Source organism: Chaetomium tenue, assembly GCF_020726465.1.
Source record: "Chaetomium tenue strain MPI-SDFR-AT-0079 chromosome Unknown F5144scaffold_5, whole genome shotgun sequence".
NCBI lineage: Eukaryota > Fungi > Ascomycota > Sordariomycetes > Sordariales > Chaetomiaceae > Chaetomium > Chaetomium tenue.
The window spans coordinates 2,896,163-2,922,604 of NW_027117333.1; the positions used below are offsets into that span (position 1 = coordinate 2,896,163).

General features: G+C 55.5%; 9 protein-coding genes across 9 annotated transcripts; 2 read left to right on the top strand and 7 right to left on the bottom strand.

Moving 5' to 3' along the window:
- The first annotated feature begins 652 nt into the window (after positions 1-652).
- F5144DRAFT_536632 (WD40-repeat-containing domain protein) lies at positions 653-2,661 on the top strand. Its single transcript, XM_066787062.1, has 2 exons — positions 653-1,486; positions 1,554-2,661. Exons 1-2 carry the CDS (start codon positions 1,151-1,153, stop codon positions 2,529-2,531), a joined length of 1,314 nt encoding a protein of 437 aa, XP_066641692.1. The 5' UTR covers positions 653-1,150; the 3' UTR covers positions 2,532-2,661.
- A 1,616-nt stretch (positions 2,662-4,277) lies between these two features.
- Positions 4,278-5,491, bottom strand: F5144DRAFT_303960 (uncharacterized protein). Its single transcript, XM_066783909.1, has 2 exons — positions 4,832-5,491; positions 4,278-4,727 (listed from the first exon to the last, which is right to left on the bottom strand). Exons 1-2 carry the CDS (start codon positions 5,236-5,238, stop codon positions 4,670-4,672), a joined length of 465 nt encoding a protein of 154 aa, XP_066641693.1. The 5' UTR covers positions 5,239-5,491; the 3' UTR covers positions 4,278-4,669.
- A 619-nt stretch (positions 5,492-6,110) lies between these two features.
- Positions 6,111-6,614, top strand: F5144DRAFT_549629 (uncharacterized protein; the record flags this gene model as incomplete). Its single annotated transcript, XM_066787593.1, has 2 exons — positions 6,111-6,265; positions 6,458-6,614. The coding sequence occupies 2 exons, from the start codon at positions 6,111-6,113 to the stop codon at positions 6,612-6,614; spliced, it is 312 nt and encodes a 103-aa protein (XP_066641694.1).
- A 1,223-nt stretch (positions 6,615-7,837) lies between these two features.
- Positions 7,838-8,859, bottom strand: F5144DRAFT_303989 (uncharacterized protein). Its single transcript, XM_066783911.1, has one exon. It carries the CDS (start codon positions 8,770-8,772, stop codon positions 8,011-8,013), a length of 762 nt encoding a protein of 253 aa, XP_066641695.1. The 5' UTR covers positions 8,773-8,859; the 3' UTR covers positions 7,838-8,010.
- On the bottom strand, positions 8,860-11,440 carry F5144DRAFT_303988 (uncharacterized protein). The gene is made up of 2 exons (XM_066783910.1): positions 11,187-11,440; positions 8,860-11,133 (listed from the first exon to the last, which is right to left on the bottom strand). Exons 1-2 carry the CDS (start codon positions 11,314-11,316, stop codon positions 8,948-8,950), a joined length of 2,316 nt encoding a protein of 771 aa, XP_066641696.1. The 5' UTR covers positions 11,317-11,440; the 3' UTR covers positions 8,860-8,947.
- Positions 11,441-11,769: 329 nt separating this feature from the next.
- On the bottom strand, positions 11,770-13,319 carry F5144DRAFT_304070 (uncharacterized protein). The gene is made up of 2 exons (XM_066783913.1): positions 13,030-13,319; positions 11,770-12,233 (listed from the first exon to the last, which is right to left on the bottom strand). The coding sequence occupies exons 1-2, from the start codon at positions 13,143-13,145 to the stop codon at positions 11,900-11,902; spliced, it is 450 nt and encodes a 149-aa protein (XP_066641697.1). The 5' UTR covers positions 13,146-13,319; the 3' UTR covers positions 11,770-11,899.
- A 175-nt stretch (positions 13,320-13,494) lies between these two features.
- Positions 13,495-16,055, bottom strand: F5144DRAFT_492711 (uncharacterized protein; the record flags this gene model as incomplete). The annotated part of the gene is made up of 2 exons (XM_066785935.1): positions 13,495-15,288; positions 15,909-16,055. The coding sequence occupies 2 exons, from the start codon at positions 16,053-16,055 to the stop codon at positions 13,495-13,497; spliced, it is 1,941 nt and encodes a 646-aa protein (XP_066641698.1).
- A 4,220-nt stretch (positions 16,056-20,275) lies between these two features.
- F5144DRAFT_304043 (uncharacterized protein) lies at positions 20,276-23,253 on the bottom strand. The gene is made up of 5 exons (XM_066783912.1): positions 23,021-23,253; positions 22,783-22,854; positions 21,918-22,667; positions 21,679-21,861; positions 20,276-21,603 (listed from the first exon to the last, which is right to left on the bottom strand). Exons 1-5 carry the CDS (start codon positions 23,149-23,151, stop codon positions 20,391-20,393), a joined length of 2,349 nt encoding a protein of 782 aa, XP_066641699.1. The 5' UTR covers positions 23,152-23,253; the 3' UTR covers positions 20,276-20,390.
- Positions 23,254-24,826: 1,573 nt separating this feature from the next.
- On the bottom strand, positions 24,827-26,005 carry F5144DRAFT_492290 (uncharacterized protein; the record flags this gene model as incomplete). Its single annotated transcript, XM_066785909.1, has 2 exons — positions 24,827-25,002; positions 25,051-26,005. 2 exons carry the CDS (start codon positions 26,003-26,005, stop codon positions 24,827-24,829), a joined length of 1,131 nt encoding a protein of 376 aa, XP_066641700.1.
- Positions 26,006-26,442: the final 437 nt, after the last annotated feature.

Here is a 26,442-nt window from a genome sequence, read left to right on the forward strand (position 1 = left end):
TAAATTTCAGTGTGATGGAGTCATCCGATATCCTGCGGGGAGGGATCTCATGCCCGAATAATAAATAAGTGGACAGACTAGGTACCTATTTAACGAGAGACAACTGAACCATCGCTCGAGCCTTATCCAGCGCTAGGGAGTCGGATCACCCATGTCGAATTCGAGGCCAGATCCATACCTGGTTCCCGGGGCATTGCTGGGCGCTGCGGCAAGCCGGGGTTTAATGCTTTTACCGCGATTGCCCGTGCAGTGGTTCCCGTGCAGTGGTTCCCGGGGGAGGTCCATGCATCTTGCATCCCGATATCGCTACCGGCGACACAGAGTTTGGTGTTGACACGACAAGCTCAGAAGCTGGGATGGCCCCACAGAAAAAAAGAAGATGAAAAAGAAACATGAAAATGAGGGGAACGGGTCCCGGGCCTGGTGGTTACAGAGGGCACAGTATGAAATGAAGCCAACTTCCGAACAACCACGGCGCAAAATGTGAGTTGAAGGTTGAAGCTTGACCATGTTCGGATCCACTTGCAGGGCGGGGGGATTAGGAGCTGCCGCACAGGGATGGCAGGAACCAACCTGCAGGCCGGGGACTCACCTTGCGGCTGAGATGGATGTGACTGCTCGCTGCTGGTCACTTTTGTCACCCTCGTCACTGCTGCTCAGAAACACTGGACCCACTCTAAACGTCAAAGCTTTTGTGCAACCAATCATAGACAACAATCCGAAGGAAAAAGGAAAGTGCCACTTCTTTTCTCACCAAAATTTCCATGAGTGCAGGAAGCAGCTGCTGCAACCTGACACGACAACTCGATTTCCCACTCGATTTATTGGGTACCTTAGCCACTCAGCTTTAAACATTCCATCTTAGCCTCAACGAGCGTGTTCCCTTGCATGCCTCAACTCGCACAGGGCCCTTTTCCTGTCTCACCACAACACCAAGGCAGTGAAACCATCTCCCTCCATCGGCCGGAATCCAAGCTGGGGGGCTACCGCTCTTAGCGTCACTTAAAAAAAACACGCAAACTAGGGGTTGTGTTGTTTTTCATGTGATTGGTTGTGTTCCATTCACTGAATCACTTATTCGGGTTGGTTGGGTTATCAAGGGAGGGGAAGAACGAGAGCTGAGAATCTGTGCCAAAGACGAGACGGCAACATGCTCTCTGAGGAATTCGTCTCGGCGATATGTGGGGCACCGCTTTCCTCCAACACAGCCATCGCAAAGGACGTTGGCATCTACTGCCACACCCTCAGCCCCACATACTCAGTCAAGTCGACCTTCAAGAAGAGTTCAGTTCCAGTGAACTGCCTTGCCATCAGCGAGACCCACATCTTCGCCGCCCAGCATGAGAAAGCCTACGTCCATGTTTACTCCAGACTCCGGGGGAACCAGGAGGCGTTTGTGGCTTTCCCGGAGAGGATACGATGCCTTACACTGGTCGGCGATGTTCTCGTCATGGGCACCAACGAGGGCCGTCTGATGCTCTGGGAGGTAAGATATGGATAGACAAGTCAGGAACTTGAGAATGTTTTGGTCGGCTAACTTTCATTTGTCCTAGACATGCACTGGCCGGCTGGTCTCGACCCCGGCACGCCACGTCCAGGGAATTTCTTGCGTGGCCGCCACATCCTCCTATATCTTGACAGGGTCCGCCGACTCGGATATCCACGTGTGGTCGCTGCCCCAGCTGCTGGAGCTAGACTCTGCCGCCGAGCACGAGCCCCAACGGAGCCTCTCCAACCACAGAGCTGCCATCGTCGGTCTTTCCGTGAGCTCTAGTGTTAGCAGCGACACCAACTTTTGTGTTTCTGCGAGCAAGGATAAGTCATGCATCATTTGGAACTACCAGACTGGTGATGCTCTGCGGACGCTCCTCTATCCCAGCTTTCCTCTGTGTCTGTCCCTTGATCCGTCTTCTAGAGCCATCTGTGTCTCCTGCGAGGATGGGTCGCTCTACTTGACCGAGGTGTTTTCTGAGAAGCCCCTGTTCGGGCTAGGCGCCGAAGAGGCCACGACGGTCGTACAGGTTTCCTCGCCCTTCGGTGCGACGCTGCCTGACGTGGGGCCGGCTTCTTGCCTGAGCCTGAGTTACGACGGCACCATGCTACTTACTGGGCACCCCAAGGGCCAAATAATGCGATGGGATATTGCAGAAAACAAGTCACCCGTCGAACTGGCCAACCTCAACGCCGCCGTTACCAATGTTGACTTTGTTTCGCCCTTCCCAGCGGACAAGCCTACCAAGACGGTGAACATCATCAAACCATCACAAGCTGAGCGCGCGTACACATTCGCCGCCCAATTCGACTCATATTTGGGGCCGGAAACTAGATTCGATTCACTACTCAATGCCGCGGGTTTTCCGCAGGAGGCTATAGAGAGCGCAATAGCGGCGTTCAGCCAGCCTGTCGCTGAGTCGACTGGGGACGAAGACTTGAAGAAGCAGAACGAGGAGCTGTGGGAGATCATCAATGAGCAGAGGGCACTGCAAAAACAGACGCTCGAGCGTTTTGCTGAGGCCAAGCCCAACCGGTGAGGTGTTAGCGATACTCCGATATTGTGACGGGCTACAGTCAGTGGCGGCTTATTGTTTGTATACCTAATAGAGTTCCCTGCGGCTTAGGAAATCTGCCTCATTTGACCTCAGCCCTTTCAACTGCGTTTGACTTCTGAAGGCTTGACCATCCCTTGGCGGCTTAGGCTTCTACCGATGCTTGCAAAGCAAGACGAGGCCCAGCCGTGGCACTTCGCCACATGAACCATGATGCATTTCGGATGTCGAGACTCGAGAGGGTACAAACAGAATTCCAAATCACACCCTATGCGGCATACCATGGACCGTTCCAAAGAAAACGTGCCTGGGATGACACGTTTGGAGGATATTGGCCGAAATCCGCCAGTTATTTCTCGATCTCAACTACGATCTCAAGCATATTCCGACCCATGTAACAAAGATCCATCACATATTGTCGAAATTATTACTCCTAACTGTCCGTGGAGTGCCAATCTTATTCGCCTGTATTGCGAGAGACAGGTTGGACTGGTCCATAACATGCCCGTAATCTCCTTGTCGGTGTAGAAAGTAAGATAATGCCAGTGTATGGCAATGGCTTGATAGTTTCCCTTCCTTGTATTTTCCTAGGTAATTTCTTACTTTACTTTCTTCTTTTCTTCTTCTAGGTGAGAACCGAATCGGGAAACCAGGTGAATCGAGAAGTGAATCTGTGCAACGGATCACTTCAACCGCTTCGCCATAGCATCAATTACATGGCCGCTGGCAGCAGCGGTATCTCCATCAGCTGCATCTACGGTGTCAGCTTCATCGACGTCTACTATGCCAACTTCGGTGAAATCCATACAAGATAACGATCCCCCAACAATACGATTTACAAATACATCAGATCTCTTTAACACAATTACTTATATTCCTAGAGCTTTTGTTACAATTACATGTATCGTCTTATTACTGTTTTATATTCTATATAATAAGTATACTCCCTAACTCATTTAGACGTCTCTCCTCGTCATTTTACCGAAGTCAGGCGTAAGCGACAAAAGCGACGCCGCAAGCCCCGTTCCGTCGTTACAAGAGCACCTCCTAGATCCTCATTATCACCCTCCCGACTGACGTGTGCGAGGAACCCCATCTCGCATTATATCTGAAGTACGAGCACCAACTTGCGGTTCTCAACCCAGTGTCACTATATTTCTCTATGCAGGATGAGGCTGTCATTCAACTCGACTTCTTTTATAACCAGTGTCCAGAATGTCTTCCTGCACCCGGCAGAGTTGACCATTTCTGAGTTGTGCTGTAGGTACCTATGTACCTATGTAGGTACGTTGCTCATTTCTTCACCAAAGGAATGCACCCCCGACTTGCGTCTGGACTGAAGAACACCCAGAGAAAAACAAGACTGTACACCATGCCGCGTCACAAAACCCATGATATAATATATACCTTTACTAAACGCCCGGTCATCTACCCTTGTATTATTTCCCAACACTGACAATGAACCCGAGCCACCACCCCCCTCTACAACAGCCGCACCATTTACCTTCACCTCGCACTGGGCAACTCATACGTACGTGGGCTCTCCAGCTCCTGGGTGCCGTTGTCTACTGGCAACTCTGACATAACCGGCACATAAGGGGGACCCACACCGCCAGCATAATATCCCTTTGGCTGGTGGCCGTGCCATCCGGGCTCCGACTGAGCATCGGTAACCGCAACGGCAACGGAGGGGTACCGCCTCCGCCTCCGCCAAACCAGAAAGGCCCCCGCCAACAACAACCCAAGACCCAGAACAACCCCCACAACAATCCCAGCAATAGCACCAGCCGCCAGCCCACCACCGGATTGCGCCTCCGCGTCGCCCGTCCCGGACGGCGCCCCCGTCGATACCGTCGCCGTATCACTCGCACCCCCACCCCCACCGGTACCACTCCCACTGCTGCTAGTCGCCACCCCCCTCACAATATTATACCCATTAATCGGCGGCGCATAAACAGTCGCGGGATCCGAAACGATGATATTAACCGGGACCTGCGTGAGCTGGCTGGTCTCCTGGGCGGTCTCGGCGCCGTCGTCGCCGGTGACGGTGATCGTTGCGGGGAGGTATGTCACACTGATGTAGGGGAGCGTCGCGCCGGACGTCACGATCGACGAGCACTGGATCACGGAGCGTTGGTCTTGTGGCAGGATCGCGCCGAGCGTGTATTTTCTGCCAAGGGGGGGAAAGAGGGGAGGGGGGGCCCTGGTCAGTTTTTTTGGTTGCTTAGGTAGGTAGGTGGGCTCCACTCATCACGATCACGAACTTCCCCCCCATCTTCTCGGGGTTCCTTTCGCTGCTATGACGGACTTGCAGTGGTGGCGGGTTTTGGGGGGGGGGGACGTACTTGGGACAGCAGTAGGTGTAGTGCGCCTGCGACGCCGAGTTGCTCTCGAGGACGGTGGTGTGGACGGCGTTGTAGGCCTCGGGGCAGACAAAGGTCGGCCCTAGCGCGGTGGACGGGTCCGCATCGCTGGGCTGATCCCACCAGGATCTTTGCACCGGGGGGAAGCAGGCGTTCGATCCGGGCTCGAACCGTGTGTAAACGGGGTCCCAAGCCAAGATGGTGCCGTCGTTCAGCTGGCGGTAGATGCCTTCTTCGCATCCGGCCAAGGAGGGATAAGGGGTCGGGAGGGGGAAAAAATCGACGGGCGTGCCGAAAAGGGTCCCCGACGTTGGCTCGGTGTCGGACATGGTGCGTCTTCCTGCTGCAACGGCCGTCGTTTCTTTTTGTTGTTTTGGGGAGCAGATTGCAGCGACGGACGGCTCGGATTGAGAGAACCCCTGAACGCGTCAATGCGACCAGGCTGCTGCTACGCCGCTGGAGTTGCAAGGATTTCAGGTGCCGGAGATAGAAGTCTAGGGCCGATTGGAAGGCCTGACCTACACATGTAGGTAATCATCCACGCCCGACATCTGCGTTTTAGGCGTGGCCTATCTTCTTTTTGTTTTAAAGGCGCACGTCAATGTGCAAGCTAAAAACTGCCGGGCCGGGGAGGGGGCAGATGCGTGGTGTGGAGAGTGGTGATTGGAATGGTATATTGTCCGTCGTGACATGTGATTGAGGGAGGAGCCCTAAAGCATTACGACGACGAGGATCACGACGCCCTCCTCAACCGCTTCCTGGGATATTCCGGGAGGACTGGCAGTGTTCGGTTGCGCTGCTCTGCTACCTGCAAACTTTTTGGGACAGGGCATCGATGCACTCTGGGCCGAAGCGGAAGCAAGACTTTTTCTCGAGCGGCCCCCTATTGAAGGCTAGAAGGACAACCTCCGAATACAATAGGAAGGAGAGAAAGGATGAGGAAAACGGAAAACGTACGCTGTGCAAGTGGACTTTGCGGGTAGAATTTGGCCAGGAACCAAATCCGAGACGTAGACATCGATACTTGCGGTCTCGTTGGACAAAGACGCCTAGCCCACGACAGTCCGGATGCCACCAGACCGTCTCATCTCAAGTGCTCAGCTTCCTCCTCCATGAAAGTTGACTCACGCATATCGAGATGCGAGGGGGCAGGGCGGCGCATCGTTAGCGACGAGTATATGGGCGCAGCAGGGTTACCACTATGACCGCTGATAGCGGAGCGATCCAGGGCGCTATTTGTCTTGCTAGCACGATCCGGGCCAAAGGAGTCCCTGGGGAGGATCGTAGCAACCTCCGAATGGATTTCGTGCCTCCCTTCAATCTGGGCGAGCTGTGGAACTGGGAGAGGTGGTGGTGGTTGGTTTGGGAACGAAAGAAGTGGTTTGCGAGAAGAATGGTTACCTACCTAGTTTGCGAGAGGAAGAAGATTTCGATTGGGAGGAGGAAGGAGAGTAGCTAGGAAAAATCCTGCAACTGAAGATTGAGATGGAAACTGGCGATATGCGTACCATGTTTTGTCACATTGTAGAACTAACTATTGTATGACAGGATGAGCAAGAGGACCTCACCAGCAACCCGTTACCGTGGCCTTGCTGCCGGCATGCCCACTCCATCGCGATGGAGGACGCATGTGAGGGGGTATAAGCTCGATCCACGGCTCGTTCGGGTCATGGTATACCGGGTTTCTGATTCGCCTGGATTGTAATTGGGACGGAATGGCATGGCCGTCGGATGTCAGTGGAGTGTCCATCGCATGTTCAAACGGTACCTGGGATGGAATGAACTTAACCAAGCTCTCTGAGAAGATTTGAGTTTATACAAGCAAGGTGACTTGGGCCACAGTCAGCAACCGGGCCCGATACCTGAACGTTACTCGTACATTGCCACGGCGACCAGCCCTGCCCCCACTGTGCAGGGCACGCATCGCGGGGCCCTTTTGCCTTCTGCCGGCAGGCCCTAGGGTTCTTTGACGGTGCCTGTTCGAGAAGCTCACATTCTCTGACTTCGCTACTGGCCTCGAGGTTGAAAAGCCAACCTAGGGCATGGCAAATCGAGGGTTAAAGGCGCCATGACCAAGCCGCTGGAACCAAGAAGACCACCGAGAGAAATAACTGGCTTGGCCGTTGGTTGTGTGGTTTCGGCGAGGGAGGCGCTTGGTGTGACGAAGCGACGGATATATGTAGCGACTCGGAAGCGAACCATGACACCGGCTGGTCCGTTGTAACCGCGGTGACCACGCCAGATACTGTTAGTAGCATGGTGGTATTCGTATGCTGGACTGGTCGATGAACTGAGACCAGCCCATTTGAGAATTGAACCATGCTTGTGAATTTTGATAAGGGCTAGCCCTCAAGGGCAAGGATAATAGCATGGTTAAGGGCCGCACCCCGAGTAGATACCTATCTAGTTAAAGTTAGGAAGGGCATAACGGGTATAGAATGTGGGATATGCCATGGGACCTATATTGGTAGTATTTAATGGGATGGAAGTCGGATATAGAACATTTTTTATCCATCCTAAGACTTTCTATCCATCCCAAGACTTACTTTCCATCCCAAGAGTTGCTGGTCCGAGGAAAATGCGCCTGTCAAACAACACATCATCGTTGGGGAAGGAGTTATCACCCTGACCATCATTTGACCACCATCCTGACCAGCCGGATCGTCAACTACCGCCATCCTGACCGTCCGGATTGTCGCTTTCGTAGCCACGGGCACGCTCATGTCGCTCTGACCCGGGTCCGCATAGCACACTGACATACGAACGGCTGAGGGCCATCTTTCGCAAGGCACGCCACTCACACAAGCCGACAGAGTTTACCACCGAGATCGGTGACGAGGAGGAGAACCTGTATGAGGAAGCAGAGCGGCGAGTTGCCGAAGCGCGCTCCGAGCCGGAGCGGCGTTTGGCTGAGGACGTATCGAAGCCGATCGACGTGTGGCTAAAGCGCGAAACGAGGAGCGCTAGCCCACCCGCATCTTAACCCATACAAGTTCACGGCCGAAAAAGATCCGAGCTGAAGACATCGGAACTCGAGCCGGTACAGGTTGTGGCGTATCTTGGGTTTCCCGACCACGGTGCATTAGCTGCGTTTGCTCTAATCATGACCTTGATCGGTGAGATTGACCGATCAAGGGAGTACAAGCCGCTTCTAGCTCGACTCGACCCGTCGCCCCCCCTTCTAGACCCCCTCGACCAGAGCCGGGAGGTTTGCCTGGTCGCCGCCACCGTCCTCTATGTATACCGGACATTGAGGTGGATGACCAAAGGCCCGGACTATGACGGATTTCGTTCCGCAGCTCGCCGATGGCTGGCGCATCCAGCCTCTCTGACCGGACGGCCAGCAGCGAGTCTGCAATCTCTCCTGCAACGCCAGACTGGCGTTGCATCTCTTGGTATGGCGTCAAGAAATCCACCCGACGCTTCGCCTTCCCCTCTTTCTCCCGATGGTGGACCTTTGAAGGATTTCGCCGGTCTCGCGGCTCGCCCAGTACTGCCGAAAGAAATCTTGTTCCCGCTTCTGGCCATAATGGATAGATGGCCTGTTCCAGAACATCCGCAAATAACAAAGCAGCGTGATTGCGCGCTGCCAATCCTCCTTGGAAAAGCGGCTGACAACGGCGTTGTGAGCTCCGGTACCGTAGTGCCCCATGAGCTCCTCCTTCGACCGCTTGTCGCAACGGAATCGGGAAAGACTCTGAACGTCCGCGTCGAATTTCGCGGACAAACTCTCTTCGCCGTCGTCGACGGGAAACTCTTGGGCGTAGTCCGCCCAGGCTGCCGCAGCAGCCACGAAATTCGATCATTGTCACTGGAATGCTACACTGCGCGTATATCAGACGTCCGCCAATGACCACAAACATGAGGACATTCAGGACCGGGACCCAGACATCGCCAAGCAACGCATGGCCATCACCCAACACCCCACGTGCTTGCTTCTATGATGAGCTCTACATACCTTTCTAGCTAGACCTCCCACGATACCCCTCTGCCGCCGCCGCCTCCCACACCACCTCTCTGCCGACGCCGCCGTCCACGCTACCTCTCCGTCGGCGCCGGCGCCAACCCTCGGCGGGCTTCCTCGAGGATTGCCCTCATCCGAACATACAATCCGGGATCCTCCCTTTCCCACCGCCTGCCGTTTGGAAACACGACTTTCCGCAGCTCGTTGACACAGTGTGTCATCGGTTGATAATACCGCGTGAAATATTCCTCCGCTGTTTGGAGAAAGTCTGCTTCGTCAGATATCAGCCCTTTCTTCAGCTGTGCCAGCGTTCCCGTGTGAGCGAAGTTCCATTTGTCAAACTCGTCCACCACTGTGCCCTCGCCGGGGCCGTCGCAGTGGACGCAGATCCAGAACAACACCCAGAAGAAGGATTCGAGGTCGTGCATGAACGAATGCTGCTCGCCCAGGAGGGCCCCAATCGCCATAAAAGCCCGGGTGCCAGTCTTTCCCTTTGCTCCCGAAGCGGCTGTTCGTTGCTTCCTGATAGCGAGGTCGAGGTCGATCAAGAACGAAGGCCACGAAGGGTTATCGGGGTCTTCGTTGATCATTAGGTTGTTAATGGAGATGTCTCTGTGGAGCAAATTTGCTTCGTGAAGGGATTCGTGACCGGTGATACAGCCCTCTAGCGCAGCAAGCAGGGCCGATGGGGAGCTTGCGGTATAAATAGGTCGTCCAAAGTCGCGAACAATGACACGCCGGTGTACCCGGTTTGGCGGTTCGCGACTACCTTTCGTCGGGGATGCCGCAGATCGTCGCTTACTTGGCGGTAGAGTCGCGCCGGCCTCGCTGGATGTCCTCTTCAGACCAGAGCTGCGTCCTTTATCACCCGTTTTCGGTGGAAGCTCCGATCGATAGTTCTCCGCCTTCGTAACATCCATACCCCCTCGAAGGTTACTTATATCGTCTACTTTACCACGAACGAAAACAGTCTCGTGGTGAAAATAGCGAGCGACATTTTTGACACCCCTGTAGGTCGCCTCCTTCAGTAGATCACCCTCTTCTTCCCGTTCGACATACTGCCAAGAGTCCTTGATCACAAATGAATCTTGTGGGTTCCCCTCACGATGCGCTTTCCAACAGGTCGTCGCCCTACCGGCGACGCAAGGAGCCCGTTTCATCGTTTTATCAATGACAAGCCGTTCCGTTAGGCCGTTCCGCTTGATCGTGACTAGCCGCTGGCCATCCTTTCCACGCCTAATGGTCGGGTCAAACCCAAGAGCTTCCTCGCTCATCCAAAGAAAGCCAAGGACTGTCGATATAAACTGCAACCCATTCTTGTTGATATCGAATTGCTCGGAGGCGATACCCCCGAGCCGGTCAAACCCCCATACTCTCATAAGAGATCCACAGAGGGTAAAGCCCAAGACGAAGCGACGTGTATCTTGAGCCGCCAGTACCTCCCGAGCATACCTGCCGAGGTCGAGGCGGGCCTCTAGCGGTCTATCCGCCGTCGGATTGCTCTTCAGCTCACCAGGTACGAGGATCTGGGTCCAGTCGTGTCTCCGGCTTTTCTTGGGATCAGGGCCATCGCTGTCCATAAAGCCAATATCTAACTTTCGTTTCCCAACAGAGCCGTCAACTAGACTGTCGGGCTTCGCCAGTAGTTTTCGTTTGTATGCCGGAGAGGAGTTGTAGGTCTGCGCGAATTCCGCCAGCTTCTCAGTGAAGTCCCCAAACCAGCGGAGTACATCATCCTGCTTCGCTCCTTCGGGCCAACCCCTCCAGCCGTTACTGAAAAGTGGGCTATGGCTACCATCAGAACACTGGTCGAAGAATGCTCTTGATGCGGCCTCGAGGTTTGGCACATCGCCAAAGTACGTCTTATGGAAGTCCCGGAGCCCAACATACATAGGGCCAAGCTCCTCCTTCAGGACGTCATCAACGTATTTACGATGTTTTGACGAATTTGCGAAGCTGCTAGTATTTCGCAACCAGGGTGTTTGCTGTACAGAAGACGCTATGATCGGGCGCGGGGGGGGTGTCGATTCGGAGACAACCTCGTAGAGTCGGCCCCAAACGAGTGCATCGTTGAGATCATCGGCAAGGGCCGCTTTTATCGCGGGTTTAAGACGGTCGAGGTCAAAGTCGCCTGAGTCGAGTGATAGTTCAAGCCGTAGGAGATCGCTTCGAAGGGTGCCACGGGTCGCAGCGGGAAGTAGGCGCGCCGCAGGGAGATTTTGCGTTGCCGATAGAAAAGCGAGGACAAGTTTTTGGAGTGCTGCATACTCTACAGTCAGCTACGCTGCAATAAAGCTCCATCATCTTTCTTACCCTCTTGGTCGAGTTGCTCGATCGCGTCGGGAGTTTCGCAGATAGAGTTGAACGAAGAGCGGAAGTCATCTAGACCTTTCCCAATAGGATTGTCCCCAATGATACGTTGTGACTCTGGCTGGATTCCCATTGTAAATGGTAGCGGGAGTGGAGTGGCACCCCATCTTTGTTGGCGCGTCGTGTCGTGTGTCGTGGTTGTCCTTGCCGCTGTCAACCACCCAGCAAGTGCGCTTAGTCAGCACGACTTATTCGGAGGCATCCTTGTTTAGTTATATTATAGTTCATCCCGTTGCTTTCGATTCTATTTTTGTTTTATTTCGTTCATTTTTATTCCATAGTTTCCCGCCTTCAGTTTATTCTGATCGTTTACTTTGTTTTCCTTGACTTTTTCTATCTTCACTTTCATCTTCTTTTTTATTCAAGGCTTTACTTTTGGTTTACTCTGTTTCCTTGACTGTTATTATTTTGTTTTCACTTTCATCTTCTTTTCTATTCGAGCCTTTACTGTTCTATCTTTTTACCTTTCCCAGCCGGCGTTTTGGCCAGAGGGCGATCCATGATGAATGCGGCGAGTGTGATCGCTAGCCGGATATTGTCTGTGTTTTCCTGGCCTTTGGTCACGAACGTAACATTGGAGCTGGAAAAGGGTGGTTTGGTTTGCAACTGTGAAACAAAATCCTCAATCAATTCATCTCCGCTCCTCTAAACTGCTATCATGCATCTACTTCAAGAGTAAACGATAGCGGAGATCGGGCCATGTAATCATGCTCGAAAAGCCGCTCAAGACATGCCCGTTCCCTCAGCCCGGCGTCCATGGCAGCCAGACAGGAATAACAAAGGACGGCCGAGTCCCTGGAAACATGTTCGACACCGAACACGCCCTCCCCGGAACCGTCCTCGACTCCCGCGAGCACGAGACCGGGGGCAAAACCTGAGAACACCGCGCAGATGAACGATCCGGCCAAGAAAAGAAACGAAACTCCAACTCCCCGCCATGGATCCTCCCACCAAACCCAGCAAAACGAAACACAGCCCACGCACCCAGAGGTATCGGATCCCACCCCAATGAACCATTTTATATCAGCAAGCAGCCGCAATGAGATGATGGAAGATGACGCGTCGCACCAATGAAACACCACTATAATGAAAAATAAAAAGGAAAAGAAAAGAGAACAAGATCGCTGGTGGCCATTGTTGGTTGGCACATGCAATACCAAGGCAATGATAGCGCCATGTCCTGGGAGGGTGATCTGGTCGTATGTGAAAAAAGGGGGAATGACAAGAACCCGTCTCATGAAGAAGTGGAAAGAGATGGGATAAGAGTAAAACGTAAAACGGGAGACGGGGCGTGTGCTGGATGCGACAATCCATCTCCGCATGCGAAACCATCCAACCCCGATGGAATAAACTAGGCCGGTATGAAGAGAAAAACCACAATGCGATCCCCTTTTTCCGATGGTGTGTAAAGCGCCGGTGCTGTATCAATCCTCCCTTCCCAAGTCTTTTGCTGGTATATCCCAGATGTCCATGTGCCTGTGCTTGCCCCGAGTACGATGATGATCCCCCCATATGTTGTGTTTTTTTTTTCTTTTTCTTTTTCTTTTCGCTGATGCGTGTTATTCTGGTCGTATCGTACCGCATTAAAAGGTGGGTGTCTAGCGCAAGTAGTCCTCGTGTATTGGAAAAGGGGCCATGGCCCCCGTTCGTGCGCTCGTCCACCGTCGGAAAACAATTACTCCCCTCCCCCCCCCCCAAGTCCGGCCATCCGCTGTTGGAAGCCACGCCCAACCTTTGCCAGAACTCCAACGCATCCCCTAATGATCATGAAGGGGACCCGTACCATTGATCGATGCTGACTCTGGGACGATGATAGTGATGCCAAACCGACGCAACGCCTCGGGCGCATGCCCCCTCACCCCGCCTCCCTTCGTGACCTTGCGCCCTGCTCGTCCTCATCATGTATGTGCAAACCCCGAGGTGAGATGAATGCCCGCGTGACCATGGCCCATTAAAGAGCCCCGAAGCTCGAGTGCTCTTTGCCAGATCCCGAGGGGATCAAAAAAGCAGACTCTAAGATTCTGATGCCCGCCGCAAAAACCCAGTCAGAAGACCGACAAATGCAACAACCGAAAGACCCACAAAACATCGTAAACCCGGGAATCATTACGTATGTGAAAACGGAAAAAAAAAAGAAGAAAAAAAGAATGCCCGAACCCAGATCGTACGCCGTTCAGTTGCTGTATGGGAAGACGCCGCCGCATGCGAGTAATGCGCCCGAGGCCGTTCCGAAACATCCACGCTTCATTAATCATCGACCCATCATATACGATGAGAAAGCCGAGGTGGTGCCAGCCATCGCATGTCCGTTTCCGCTGTACATGCCGCCCCAAGGGTTACTGGGCCCATTGGAGCCGGTGGGCGAGGCGTAGAAATTAGTAGCCGTGCCGGTAGCGAGCGCGGACGACGCCGTGTATCCACTACGGTTGGAGCCGAGGCCGGGGGGCGCGCTGAGACCTGGCGGAGGTCCATTGGCGGTAGTGAACCCGCCGTTTGACCCGGAGTGGATTCCGTTCATGCTACCCAGGGCACCCGCGCCGTTTTGGGCCTGGTTCTGGCCAGAACGGACACCGAGCGGGTTCTTGGAGAAGCTCAGGCGAATGCCGCCTTTGACGCTGTTGTGGAGGAGCTGTCCGTAGAGGTCGTGCAGGGCCTTGGTCGCAAAGGTCACGTCTTCAAACTCGACGAAACACATAGGTCCGTTTTGCTTGGTCCGAAAGCAGAGCCGCTTGTATCCTCGTTGCCGCGAAAACAGGGCCTTGAGTTCCTCCTCCGAGGTGTCGAGCGGCAGATTGCCGACATAGAGCGTGTTGCACGGCGGGTTCTGGTCGGCGGGGTTAGCCGGTGGGAAGTTGTTCATCCGGTGTTGGATCTGAGAGTTGTAGCCTGTTCCGGGTCCGCCCATCGTGGTCGGGGACATGGTGTTCGACAGCCCCGAGAGCGACCCTATGTTGGCATGGCCATAAAGCGGCATCACGGCGTGCGCGCCGGGGCTCGGGGAGGTGGTCAGCGAGAGGCCAGCCATGTGGGAGATGGGTAGCTGCGGCGCTGTCTGGCGGCGCTGCAGGCCGTTCTCGGCAAAGCCAACCGGGTCGTTGAGCAGTTCCTTGGTCTCGTCGTCTTCGGCAGAATCGATCAGCGATTTGCCTGTGATCTGCGCGCCATTCGCAAGGTGGTTTCCGATCGGCGACTGGGGCCCGAAGAGGTTCTGGTAGGAGGACGGGCCGGTCTCGTGGGCAGCCAAGTCTCCCCCATACATGCCGTTCATGGGAGGCGAGATCTTTTCCAGCGACTGGAACGTTCCATCGAATCGCGATTTATGCCTTGACGATGGCGCGGAAGGGGTCGCGGAGACGGCTCCGTTGGATGCGCCCGTGGACATGTCAATCGGAAATCGGTTCCCTGACGTGGTGGGACTTGCGCTGCCCAGAATCTCGACGACCATCTCGGCATCATTCGAGATGTTGGACCTGCCATCCAGCATGTTTTTGGCCTCCTGTGCGCCAGCCGGGCTTTTGAATTTCAGAACCGCAGATCTGAAGCCTGCGTCGGCGGATTGCTCGGCGGGCAAGACCTCGACATCGACGAGATCCTTGGAGAAGACCATCATCAGGCGCAGCGACTCCTCTGACGTGTTCAGCGGGAGGTTCCGGATCAGCGCCGAAGAGAGCGTTGGGGGCGTCACGGATAACGGCGTTCCCTGTGGCTTATGCGCGTCGCGATCATAGGAATTGGCATTCGGGAGCGATGGCGGATACCCCGGCTGAGCAGTGGCGGTAGGGCGGTAGGCCTGCGGTGGCGGGAGAAAGGCCGGAACGGCCATGGTATTCTTTGTTGAGGTAGCGAGAAATCGGTTCGGCGACAGAGTGGCGTCGGTGGACGCGCCGGAAGTTGCACTGGGCGGGCTGTACTCCCCGTTCATGCCTCGCGCAGTGCAGCGTTGCGCGCGGCGAAGGAGAAGACTTTGAATCGTCGAAGCGACGATCGCGCTGATCGAGGGAGAACGAGTGGAAACGCGCGGCGGTGCGCGACTCGAGTGGAGAAGCTGTCAGGTACCGCGAGGTAAATGAGAGCGCTGCTTGTGGTTTGTTGGATTGTTGGAGTGGATTGTCTTTCGGTTGCGACGCGGCAGCGGACTCCAAACCAAGTAAAAATAAAAAAATGACGACGGTGAGGGGCGCGCGCAATAAGACAGCGGGTGGAGGAGCGCGGTGCAGGTACAGATTACAGGAGCGCAAGGAGAAAGATGACCGGAAGGGAAAAAAAAGTTGGGGGTTGGAGGAGAGATCTGGTGTGGGATGGGGATGGGTGGGTGAGGGGGGTGCTTTGCACAGTGGGTGTGGAGGGAGCTGCCAGTGCTGCCACAGCGGGACTTCGGTTTTTGGCGAGGGAGGAAATCGCTTGGGCCGTTCCAGTCAATGGGAAGCTTTCCGGGGCACCTCATCGGGGTGGGTGGTGGGTAAATTACAAAGCCTTACAGTATCCGTACCAGTTGGCGCTAAGGAAAGGATCGGAAGTGTGTGGTACAGTGCAACTTTTTCAGAACCAAACTTTTGCACGTTGGCCAGACCCTCCCTAGCGAAGATCGCGAGACAAGGAACAGAACAACTTCGCGGACTCTTTGAGGGCTTCCGTATCAAGAGAGTTGTCCAAGTTGCTAGTTACGCGAAACAGTGAATGTATGTACAAGTAGAAGTTACGCGACGGAGGAAAACCGTCAGAGGACGGGAGCTTTCCGGTTTGACAGGCCGAGGAGCTGTCGGCTTGCCCTGGCACCGCCCGGGTGTATCCGACGTCTTGGATGCTAGGCATAGGTATACGAATAGATCTGTACAAGATCAAAAACCGCGTGGTTCAGAACAGTAGCTGCCATCTACACTAAAGGGGCGTTGTCTAGCAGCAGCAGGGTTTAACAAAAGCAACAACATCTCACAAGCTTTTAAAGCTTGCCCACGATCGTACCTGAGCTTCCATGCATGCGAGACACGAGCGTCGATCCAGGGAGCCCCCGTGCCTCCATCTTGTTGGGTTTCGAAGCCTGGCTACCTAGAGGCTCGTCCTGAGATGATGATTCTCGAGCTGGGACTACCCGTATCATGGCAAGCCCAGTCATGGAACAAGATTTCAGGAACTCGTCAGTGGTGTCTTTGTGTCTCAGAAAACTGCGAGATCCAGCCTCGAGCCGGCGCGCCAGCCAAACTTTTTGGAAGGGGTGGGTGGACTCCGAAAGTCCGCTAAGCCGAAGATAGGAACACCCTTGCATCCAAGAATGGCGAAGTCTCGAAGGCGGGGCTCACCCCACAGTGCCCATCCACTCCGAGCGCACATCACATCGACAAAACTTCTCTGATCTGAACACGGACCTGAACACGGTTTGTTTGCTTGCACCAGCGGAGTGTCCCCACAGTATGAGCAGATAATCTGCCCATAACTAACCACATAGTGCACAGTAAGTTTTCCCAAGCGCACACGCAGTGGTATCGAACCCCCCATTTTGCTCGATCGCATTTTCCTCGAAAGGGTCGATTCGGGGTTTATGCACGTAAATGAGGAGGAGGCTCACCGGTTCGGTCGACGCAACCCTCGAAGGATTGGACCTGTGATGAGAGCTGCAGTTCATCCGGGCACTAACCAGCAATGCAACCCTGTGGTTGGATTACCATCAAACCGACCCCCGTCTTTGTTTCGGGTCAACGTGCCTCGAAGCCCTGCAGGGCATTCGACCACGTCTGAATGCGAGCCGTTTGAAAGGCTGCGATGGAAACGCCACATTCCGCCTGTGGTGGAGGGGCGGCACACATTCGAGCCGAACAAGTCTTGCCGTCGATAACCACCATTGCCGATAACTCACTACTGCAGTCTATCGACGCGTGTATCGGTCCGCCGAGGTGGTGTGCTCGACGACCTGCGATGGAGACCGGTGAGAGGTGAGCTCTTTGGGGCACTAGAGATTGTATCCACCGGCCACCACACCATCTCATTGAGACGCGCAAGAGGGGAGATACACCGGCTGCATCCGGCCCCAAAGATTTGGTGGCTAGAGAGAAAGAGCCATTAAAGAGCCATTGGCTTTGGTGGAACCTGCAGGAGGAGCTGAAAGGGTTGTGGTGCCGAGGCTCTCGAGCGATTTCTTGCGAAGCTCTCGTCGATGATGACACTATGAGAACACCCTCCCTAGTAGGTCAAGCTCCTGTGGGTAATGTTCACCCCAAGTGGGCAACTGAGGGGCATCGTTATTATTTCCCCGGGTACGCGATACTAATTACTCACGTTTGACGGCTTCGCGGGTGACCCCAGACAAAGAAGAGCTTGGCACCCAGACACACAATGAGAACAGCCGAGCGTTTCGGTGCCTTCCCAGATGCCGTACCTTGGCGATCTTGGCTGTTTCCAAAGCGAGCAGCAAGCTGACAGCCAACTTCTGCCCCAGGCACCAGCATCAACCACGCGGCAAGCTCAGTTTTCAGCGCCACCCTCGCAACAAGGAGGTCGACACTACAGATTACTACCTACTACTACCTACGAAATGGACTAACCTCCGGGATACCACACAACAAATCCATCCGATGGAGGACTTGGTACGTCCCCCGACGCATGGAGGATCGCTCGGTCCGAACGGTAACCGGAATGGGAAAGGATGCTTGGTTGAGTGCGCAACCACTTCGGGCTCAGCTGCTTGAGACTCGCTGGGCGAAGGGCCCGATTTGATGGGGATAATTTGCGCCCACCTTCTCTCGCTTTCCGGATCAAGCTCTGAAACAAGCCCGGTTCAATCGCCGCCTCGGTGCAGTCCTCCTAGCGATAGACAGCTCACACAGCTTGTCGAACAAGATCCCGCCGTCGCACATACTGTGTGCATAGGGCTGCGGGAAGAAACCGCCGACAGAGGCTCGCGCGCGATGTGCAATCGACAGCCGGGAGGGCCATGCATGCAGCATCCACGATGCGAATTGCGGCCGCAGCCGTCGCGCGCCTCGATTCGCCTCGTCTCCTCTCCCGGAGCCAAGGCAGCGCCGTCACAGGGAGCACCGCAGGGATGGGCTGTATCATGTATCCTGTAGCTGTTGTTCAACCCACCATCCGGCCACCTGAATCCAGATCATCTCGGCCCTGTCCAACAGCAGAGCATCCTTCGGTCACGCGCTGGTTACTTCACGGGGGCCACAGTCCAGAGGAAGCGATGAGTGGCTGGGTGGCGGTATATGTAGCACAAGGAGGCGCTGCTCTGAGATATCGAGGCCAAAGCCTTTTGGTCAGCAAAGCCTTGGAGGCCAAACCACATTCCGTGGGGTTTTGGTCAGGACATTGGAGGTGACGAGTCACGAACCTTTGCCCACATAGACCCCCCCTCCAGCCCTGGAACAAACTCGGGACGCCCAGCCAACCAAGACGGGCTCTCTGCAATTGCCCTTTGGGCTTCCCTCCACTTCGTGGCTCACACTCTCCCGTGAGCCCTTCCTGTTGGACCCGGCAATTGCCAACCTGCATAACCGTTCGGTCGGGCAACTGAAGCACCCCTGAAGCGGGAGCAGGAGCAATACCACACACTTGTCTGGGCCCGAACAGGACGTGTCAGAATGAGGCCAAGGAACGGAGAGTCAAGTTAACCCCCCCATTTCGTGGATGGGACTCGACTTTTGCCACACCAGCCCTACCACTGGTCCTGCAGGCGCCCCAGTCCCAACGATCCCCCATTCTGGGGGAGGGACGCATTCCTCGGCGGGCATGTTCCTCCGATCGGTCTGCCGCAGATCGTTTTTGATCTTCATCACGCAACGTGCAGACCTGCCTGCATCGTCGCCTTGGACCGGCACGACCGACCACTTCAAAGCGGCATCTTTGGTCAGAACTTGCCGGGTACTGTTTCCTCGAACCCTGAAACGGCTGCTAGTCAAAGAACATCGGCGCAATGGAAGAAGCCGCTCCTGACGACCCAGCCTAAGACTTGAAAACTAGGACGGACGCCGGCTTTCCTCACAGCCGACACAGCGGCGGTTCCGACAGCCCGACCATGCGCCCCACGTCTGTACCACCCCTCGCACACCACATGTCAAGCCAGTCACGTCTTCCATCTGGCATCTCCCTCGTTTTCACACGGAAAAGATCGGGCGAACAAGAGAAGCGGCAAGGGAGGACTCCAACCTTCCAACCCTAGCGCCTAGCGCAACTTTTAGGCGGGGCCAGTGGGGGAAAAACCCTCTGGGGTCCCGCGCATTGACCTCTCTCCGGAACCTTGCGAGACAAGCTTCTGCAGATCCCCTGGCCTGGGCTCAGCTCTTGGCACAAGCGCCCAGGCAGGCCCCATGCTTGCTCCACAACATTTTGGATCAATCAAAGGCCGCAAGCGCGTTCTTGATTATCTGGAAGGGACACAATTGTGGGTACACGGTGCCATTTATCTTTTGCTGTCAGCAAAGAGACCGGCTTTCTTTCTTGTCTGGTCAGGGAACGGGCATTCCACCCTATGAGACCGGCCAACCAAAGGTTGAAGTCGGAGGATGGTCACAACAAAGGATATGACTTGCGTGTGCGGCAAGTCACATGTTCCCCACCGTCATCGCCGCCCTTGCATTGATGGGTAGTAGTTATTGTCTTTTGTCCTCGAAACCTCGAGTCCCCTTTGTTGACGGCTTGCCCAGCCTCGGCTTAAAGTTGATGGCGATGACGAACACCATTTTTGGTGGCTTTCTGGGCCGCACCGCCGATCCCTCCTTATCCAAGATGTAACGGAGAGATAAGGCAAGGAGACACTAGAATATCACTGGAATAAGGGGTAATGTAACAACGTGGAACATTGTGGGGGGCGGGACAGGAAAGAGAAACAAAGGAAGCGGGAAGGTGACTCGGGGGAAAAGCAATACCAGCGGGGTTTGGTGCAACAAGGTAGGACGTACTGCGTGCGATACGATATCTGTCATTCATGGCAAACTCGAGGGTGAGTTTGCGATGACAAGCCTCGGCTCCTTTTCTGAGACCAAAGACGGGCGACAGTGGAAAGAAGCTACCAACGTTCGAATTGTCAAAGTGTCCAAAGCCTCGTGGATGTTTAAAGCAGTATCGCCCGCCAGCCGGTTTTGCAATCGCTGAGAAAGCCTTTGGCAACATACAGTAGAATAAATTCAAGAATGCACATCGCCACCCCCGTGCTCACACAGCATCAAAGTTTATATCGCCCTGCGCCCACCCCATGGTCATAGCCGTCCACAAGTCATCCGGCAACTCCACACTTCCAGGCTCCGGAGGGGCGGCTGCTCCCGTCCCTTGCACTCCTCCCTGCGCTTCAGCAACAAAGGCGCTGGTAGCAGCCAGGCCGTTGTTGAAGGTCTCATCCCAATACGGGTAGTACGGCTCCAGACTGCCGTCCATCATGGGACACCCACTAGTAGCGGAATCGTGAACCGTCGCCCCCCTCCCCACTCTACCAGATGCCGACCCAGATGTAGTAGGCGCCGGCACCGGGTGAGGCGCCGCCGCCGCCGCCGCCAGAAGCGCCTCTTGTCCCTGCTGCTCCAGCTGCTGCTTCTCCTCATCCTGCTGCTGCCTCTTCCGCGTCCCCTCCAGCTTCACCAGCCGCCTCATAAACTTCCGCTTCACCATATCCAACACAATCCGGCTCGCGCTCAACACATCCATACTCTTCGCCTGGCCCGCCACCGCACCCGGCACCACGCCGGCACCAGGTACCGCGGGGGGCGGGATCGCGCCCACCTCACCACCACCCCCTTCCCCCAACCTACAAAACCGCGTGATATACTCCTCAAACCTCACCACCCCGCGCGCCGCCCGATCATCCCACTCCGGGCAAACCAACAACGGAAACGACATGCGAAACCCCAAAATAATCGCCAAAATCAACGCCCCCCACTCCACCCCAATAAACGCATTAAACTCGCGCGGCGCCAGCCCCAACAAGAACTCATACAACTCATGCAGCGCGGGCACCACCGCCATCACCCTCCCCGGATCCGCGCGAAACGCCGCCGACCCATCCAGCGCCGGCGCCATCTTCACCGACGGCAGCTTCAGCAACGGCGCGCCCGACAAAAAAACCCTCGTAAACAGAATCGCCAGCCGGATCGACGGGGTGTTGGCGACGCGCGGCGCCATGCGCGCCTCCCACTCGGCGAGCTGCGTCTCCATGCCGCGGAGCATCAGCCCGATCTGGTACTCGCTCTGGGGGGAGCGGCCGCGCTGGGTGCGCCGCAGGTCGTTGGTCTCTTCGATGAGCCGCTCGAGGCGCGCTTGCCAGGCCAGCGTGTGGTCGCCGGGGAGGGCGCTGTGCTGCGAGAGGAGGTCGCTGCAGAGGGAGGTGTATTCCGTGTAGCTGAGGGAGGAGGACCGGCCCCAGGTGGAGGCGGCGCTGCGGGTTGGGGGGGGTGTGGGTTAGTAAGGGGGTTGAGGGATGGGGGGGATGGGGGGTGGGGGATGGACGTACGCTGAGGCGAGGTAGTAGCTTGCGAGATAGAGGCGGATTTGTTCGAGGCGTTCGGGGGTTGCGAGAGTGTCCGTCGAGTCGGTGCCGGGGTCTTCGTCTAGCTCGAGGTCGCTGATGATGTCGACGACCATGCGGATGTACTGTAACGACTGCTTGTTTTTTGGCCGGAGATGAAACGGATACCTACGTTGTTAGTGCGCGCAATACCAAACAAACCAAAGGTTAAGAAGCAAACCCACCAAGCGATGTAAATCACCAACCCCTGAAGCAGCTCGATGGTCCTCTCCCCCCCAGCCACGAACTTCAACCCCAGAATCTTCCGAAACTCCTCATCATACAAACTATGCCCCTGCAGCGTACTGCTGCCACTTGCCGCCGCCAGGATCGCCAACAGCACAAACGGCCGGTCCTTGGCCATACTCGCCACCGTCTCATCCTCCCTCAGCACCACACAATGAAAATGGCTCATCATCTCTCCGCGAAACGTCTCCAACAACTTCCCCGCCGAATCCAAATTAAACTGCGGCTGCAACCTCAAACTCGCCAACGTCCTCAACTTGCCCTTGCTCCCCTCACCCTGCGACTGCCCCTGCTGCTGCCCCTGCTGGCCCTGGTGCTGCTGATACGCCGAACTCGGCGGAGTCGACAGCGCGGACGCACCCACCGGCAAGGACGACGCCCCCGACAGGACCGACCCCACGCCCGACACCGAGGCCTGATCAAGCCAGTCATAATCACCCATCTCGTGGTCGTCGTGGTCATAGTCGTAATAGTCGTCGTTCTCGTCGCCCTCGGAGACGTTGGGCACGAGCGCGTCGATGCCCATTTCGTGGGTCAGGCGCAGGGCTTCCATGGAGTCGGCGATGTCGTCCTCGGGGGACATGGGGATGTCGATGGTGAAGGTCTTGGAGGGGCCCGGGGGAGGTGGGCGGGGGGGAGCGGGTGGGGAGGTGGTGGAGGTGGTGGTGGAGGTTGTTGGGGGGTTGGGTCTGGTGGTTGTGAGTTGTGAGGGGGGGTTGTTATTGTTGTTATTGGGGGTTGAAGGGGTTGGTGATGGGGCGAAGGAATGGGTTGATCACACTAAGAAAAAAAAAGGGGCGTTACCTCTTTGGCTGTCTTGGCCGCCTGGTTCGTGGACCAGTCTTGAAAATACACTCCCGTTTGGAATCAAGGCATCTGCTCAGGGCCAGGTCAGTGGTGTGTGGTGTGTTATGGGGGCTGAGCGGGAAGACGCAAGGAGATAAAGAGAACAGGAACAGGTTGCTACTACTTTAGTGGCCAGCCGTGGCGCAATCCCACGCCAAAACGGGGGCCCAAGCCGGTTCGCCTACAATCTACTTACCTCTTGCAGATTCCCAGCTGGGTGCTGGCCTGGCACTTGACCTTAGCGGCCCTACAGGCTTCACAGGCGTTGGTGATGCGGGGAGCCCGTGGGGCCGAGGCCGGTTGGGGTCGAGCCTCTATCGTATCCATGCTCGGAACTTGTTTTCGGGGCTGGAGGCCGGAGGATAACCTTGTGACAAGATGCCACGATCAAAGGAGAGGGGCTTCAGTCACGGCACCGAGTGCTGTGAGATGATGGATTATGGGATTATGGGGCTATGTCTGATGATTACCGATCGAGAACGGGGGTTCGGCGAAATGCCTTTGAGTTTGCCAGTCATTCGATTCGTGTGTCTTACTGAGCGACTTGCGTACTTCGAATGTCAGTCTTCCGATGTGTCTCGGCGATTGAGAGATACGGGCCCGGGCAAGGATCGAATGGTATGGCCGGGTGGGCCCGGCGGCGGAGGAGTGGAGAGGAGGAAGTCTTGGCCTCCGAAGTGTCACGGAAGATAAAAATGACGGTCGTCAAGTGTGGAGACAATTGCCGTGGGCAACTTTGGATGCGGCCCGGTCTGCCGGGACCAGTGCCGGTGACTTGCATATAACGTGTTACTTCTGACAGTATCAGATGGCCAAAGTACTTTGTCTATTATTATTATTATTTTATTTTCTTTTTGTGCTCCGTTGCTTTTCTTGTTTTTTTTTGTTTCTTTTCCTTGATTTCTTGCTACTTACTTGTATTGTAAGTGCCGTTATGAGCGCGTGGGGCCTTAGTCGAAAGGAAGGGAAAGTATGAGACTACGAGAAGGAAGAGAACATGAAAGGAAAGAAAAGAAGTAAAATGGGAAAACTAAGAAATTGGAGAAGAAAAATAACAGAAAGGGAAGTCGAGTAAAAGTAAAAAGTAAAAGGAATAAATATATTTTCTTCAAGCTTCTAGGTAACTCAAAAGACTGAGCCCGTCCACTCTCGGTTTTGACAAGTTGCGGTGGCTGACATGGAAGGTGACCGAGTCGATCAGCTTGTGGCAGTCCTTCAAGTCACTAACAAGCAGGACCTGAAAACCCGTTCGTTGGATGTTATCAAAATATTGTCGGCTGCCCCAACAAAGGACGGGGGTTTTGGTCTCCATGACCGGGTTTTGGACTTAGGCGTAATGAGAGTATTATAATCGGTATTAGCGGCGCTCTCTTCGTTAATAGGCGAGTTAGGAGGGGCAATTTCTTACTTGGTAAACCAGCAATAGCAGACTCTTTACTAGGCGAGCCAACTTTGGGAACCACCGAGCTCCCGCCCAGCGGATTGTGCAGACAACCAACACGGGAGGCGACCTGGGGAACAACCACTTTGATATTGCCGTGCGTTACCCTCGTCTGATCTTATCCTTACAGACATATCATGCCCGACCACTAACACAGCACATCACAGATGCCCGGCGGTGGCGTTGGTCTCTTCAACGGTAAGCTACCTACTTCACCTCTCCCCCCCTTTCACCCAACCCAGATCATCTCACTTCAAGCTTCTAGGTAGCTTTCGTTTCGTTTCTGAGGTTTGGTTAACATCTCTATCTCCATTCCGGTTTACGTTGCCTATCGGCTGACACTCGGCTTCTGTCGATGTTTTCGGCCCCGAGATACTTGGAAAGCATGAGATGAAAACTCGAGAAATGGGAGGGCGTGAACCGTGGCGTAGCATGGCAGGATACATACAATGCTCCATTTTATTCCTATATTTACAACGCCAAAAGGCAAAGCGGAAATACGTTCAGTAACCCCCCAAAACAAGACAAGACAGGACGACCTAGGAGACACCACAACATACCTTACCTCCTCCTCCCAAAACATATCCCCCACATATCCGTCACAACCCCCACCCACCCCTTAATCCCCCTCATCAAATTCATCACGGCCAAATACCTCCACACAAACGTCTCCACCCTCTCATAATCATGCCCATAAATCTCCCAAACCGCCTGCCTCCTCTCCCCCTCCACCCTCCCTCTCCCTTCCACAACCCTCACCCCCCCCAACCCATCCCCATCCTCACCACCCCCCCCCCCATCAACAACCCTCACCCCCGGCCCCACCCCCAACGCCCTCCCCCTCACCCCCCCCTCCACCATCAACCTGGTCCCCGCATCCACCACACCCCCCACCTCCCCCAGCGGCACCCCCGCCAACAGCACCCGCCCCGCCACCGGCAGCAAAGGCGTGTCGACGAAATACGGCGCCAGCACGTTCACGCGCACGCCGTGCGCCTGCCAGGCGGTGCCGCGCAGCGCGCGGAACAGGCCCATGATGGCGTGCTTGGAGGTGGTGTATTCGGTTTGGTGGGGGAGGGGGGTCAGGCCGGCGATGGAGGACAGGAGGAGGATGTGCCGGTCGCGGGGGCGGGTGGAGGATTGGGGGGTGGAGGGGGTGGGGTTGGGGTTGGGGTTGTTGCGGGGGAGGTGGTAGAGGGCGAGGTGGGTGGTGTACATGACGCCGGTGAGGTTGACGGCGAGGATGTGGAGGGGGGGTGGTGGGGGTGGGGTGTTGTTGGTGGAGGGGTCGAGGTTGTATGGCAAGTCGAAGGTGGAGGTGGGGGACGGGGTGAGTGGGTTGCCCTTTTCGATGATGCCGGCGCCAGCTACCACAGCGTCGAGGGAGTGGGTTGGGGAGGAGGAGATGGCGGTTTGGAAGAGGGCGACTTGGTCTGGCCAGGAGGTCACGTCGCAGTGTTGGTAGACGATGACTTGGCTGGCGGCGGTGGATGGGGCGGAGCGGAGCTCGGCGACGAGTTCCTCGCCTGCACGGTCGTTGACGTCGCCGATGATGAGGTGTGCGCCGTGTTGGGCCCAGTGCCGGGCAAAGGCTGCGCCGAAGCCCGAGGCGCCGCCCGTGATGAGGATGGTTTTGCCGGCGAGGGTGGATGTGTCGTAGGGCTTGGAGCAGTCGACGGGGTGTGACATACCGACCATGTCGGCGACGCTCCATGGGTCGTTTCTTAAAGGGGCAACCATAGTATGGTTCCTGATACGCGGTCAGATTTGGCCTACTCGTGGTATGCTTTTGGATGTTCAGCCCTGGGTCAAACCACCACGGATCCATGGCTTTTAATCTCGATTTTTGGACGGAAGACGTTGCCTTCCCGGCTGCGTCCTGTGAAAGGGGCTGACTGAGGATATGAGTAAAGGGACCATACCTTAGCGTCAGCAGAAGTACCGCCTAAAGAAACATCAACGCTGAGTACGAATAAACAAGAACCTATGAAGTAATGCCAACACATATATCGATGATAACTCCCAATGCCAACGCCGTACGCCTTGCGAAAACAGGACAAGAAGAGGAGCGAGGCCAAAACCTCAGACTTTGGCACCATTTTTAAGAAAATCAGGCACGGCCTTGCGGACGTTAAGGCGCATTACATATGTGCATATTCTAGAGGCCGACGGCTGAA

Coding starts and splice junctions, on each gene's coding strand:
- F5144DRAFT_304043 (XM_066783912.1), bottom strand. CDS start 23,151: ATGGATACGATAGAGGCTCGACCCCAACCGGCCTCGGCCCCACGGGCT. Junction 22,668..22,782: donor CGGCCAAGACAGCCAAAGAG/GTAACGCCCCTT, acceptor CACAACCACCAG/ACCCAACCCCCCAACAACCT. Junction 21,604..21,678: donor AGCTACTACCTCGCCTCAGC/GTACGTCCATCC, acceptor CCCAACCCGCAG/CGCCGCCTCCACCTGGGGCC.
- F5144DRAFT_536632 (XM_066787062.1), top strand. CDS start 1,151: ATGCTCTCTGAGGAATTCGTCTCGGCGATATGTGGGGCACCGCTTTCC. Junction 1,487..1,553: donor GCCGTCTGATGCTCTGGGAG/GTAAGATATGGA, acceptor CATTTGTCCTAG/ACATGCACTGGCCGGCTGGT.
- F5144DRAFT_303960 (XM_066783909.1), bottom strand. CDS start 5,238: ATGTCCGACACCGAGCCAACGTCGGGGACCCTTTTCGGCACGCCCGTC. Junction 4,728..4,831: donor CGTCATAGCAGCGAAAGGAA/CCCCGAGAAGAT, acceptor CCCCTCTTTCCC/CCCCTTGGCAGAAAATACAC.
- F5144DRAFT_303989 (XM_066783911.1), bottom strand. CDS start 8,772: ATGTTTGTGGTCATTGGCGGACGTCTGATATACGCGCAGTGTAGCATT.
- F5144DRAFT_304070 (XM_066783913.1), bottom strand. CDS start 13,145: ATGATGAGGACGAGCAGGGCGCAAGGTCACGAAGGGAGGCGGGGTGAG. Junction 12,234..13,029: donor CCCAGAGTCAGCATCGATCA/ATGGTACGGGTC, acceptor GGGATCCGATAC/CTCTGGGTGCGTGGGCTGTG.
- F5144DRAFT_303988 (XM_066783910.1), bottom strand. CDS start 11,316: ATGGGAATCCAGCCAGAGTCACAACGTATCATTGGGGACAATCCTATT. Junction 11,134..11,186: donor CGAGCAACTCGACCAAGAGG/GTAAGAAAGATG, acceptor TAGAGTATGCAG/CACTCCAAAAACTTGTCCTC.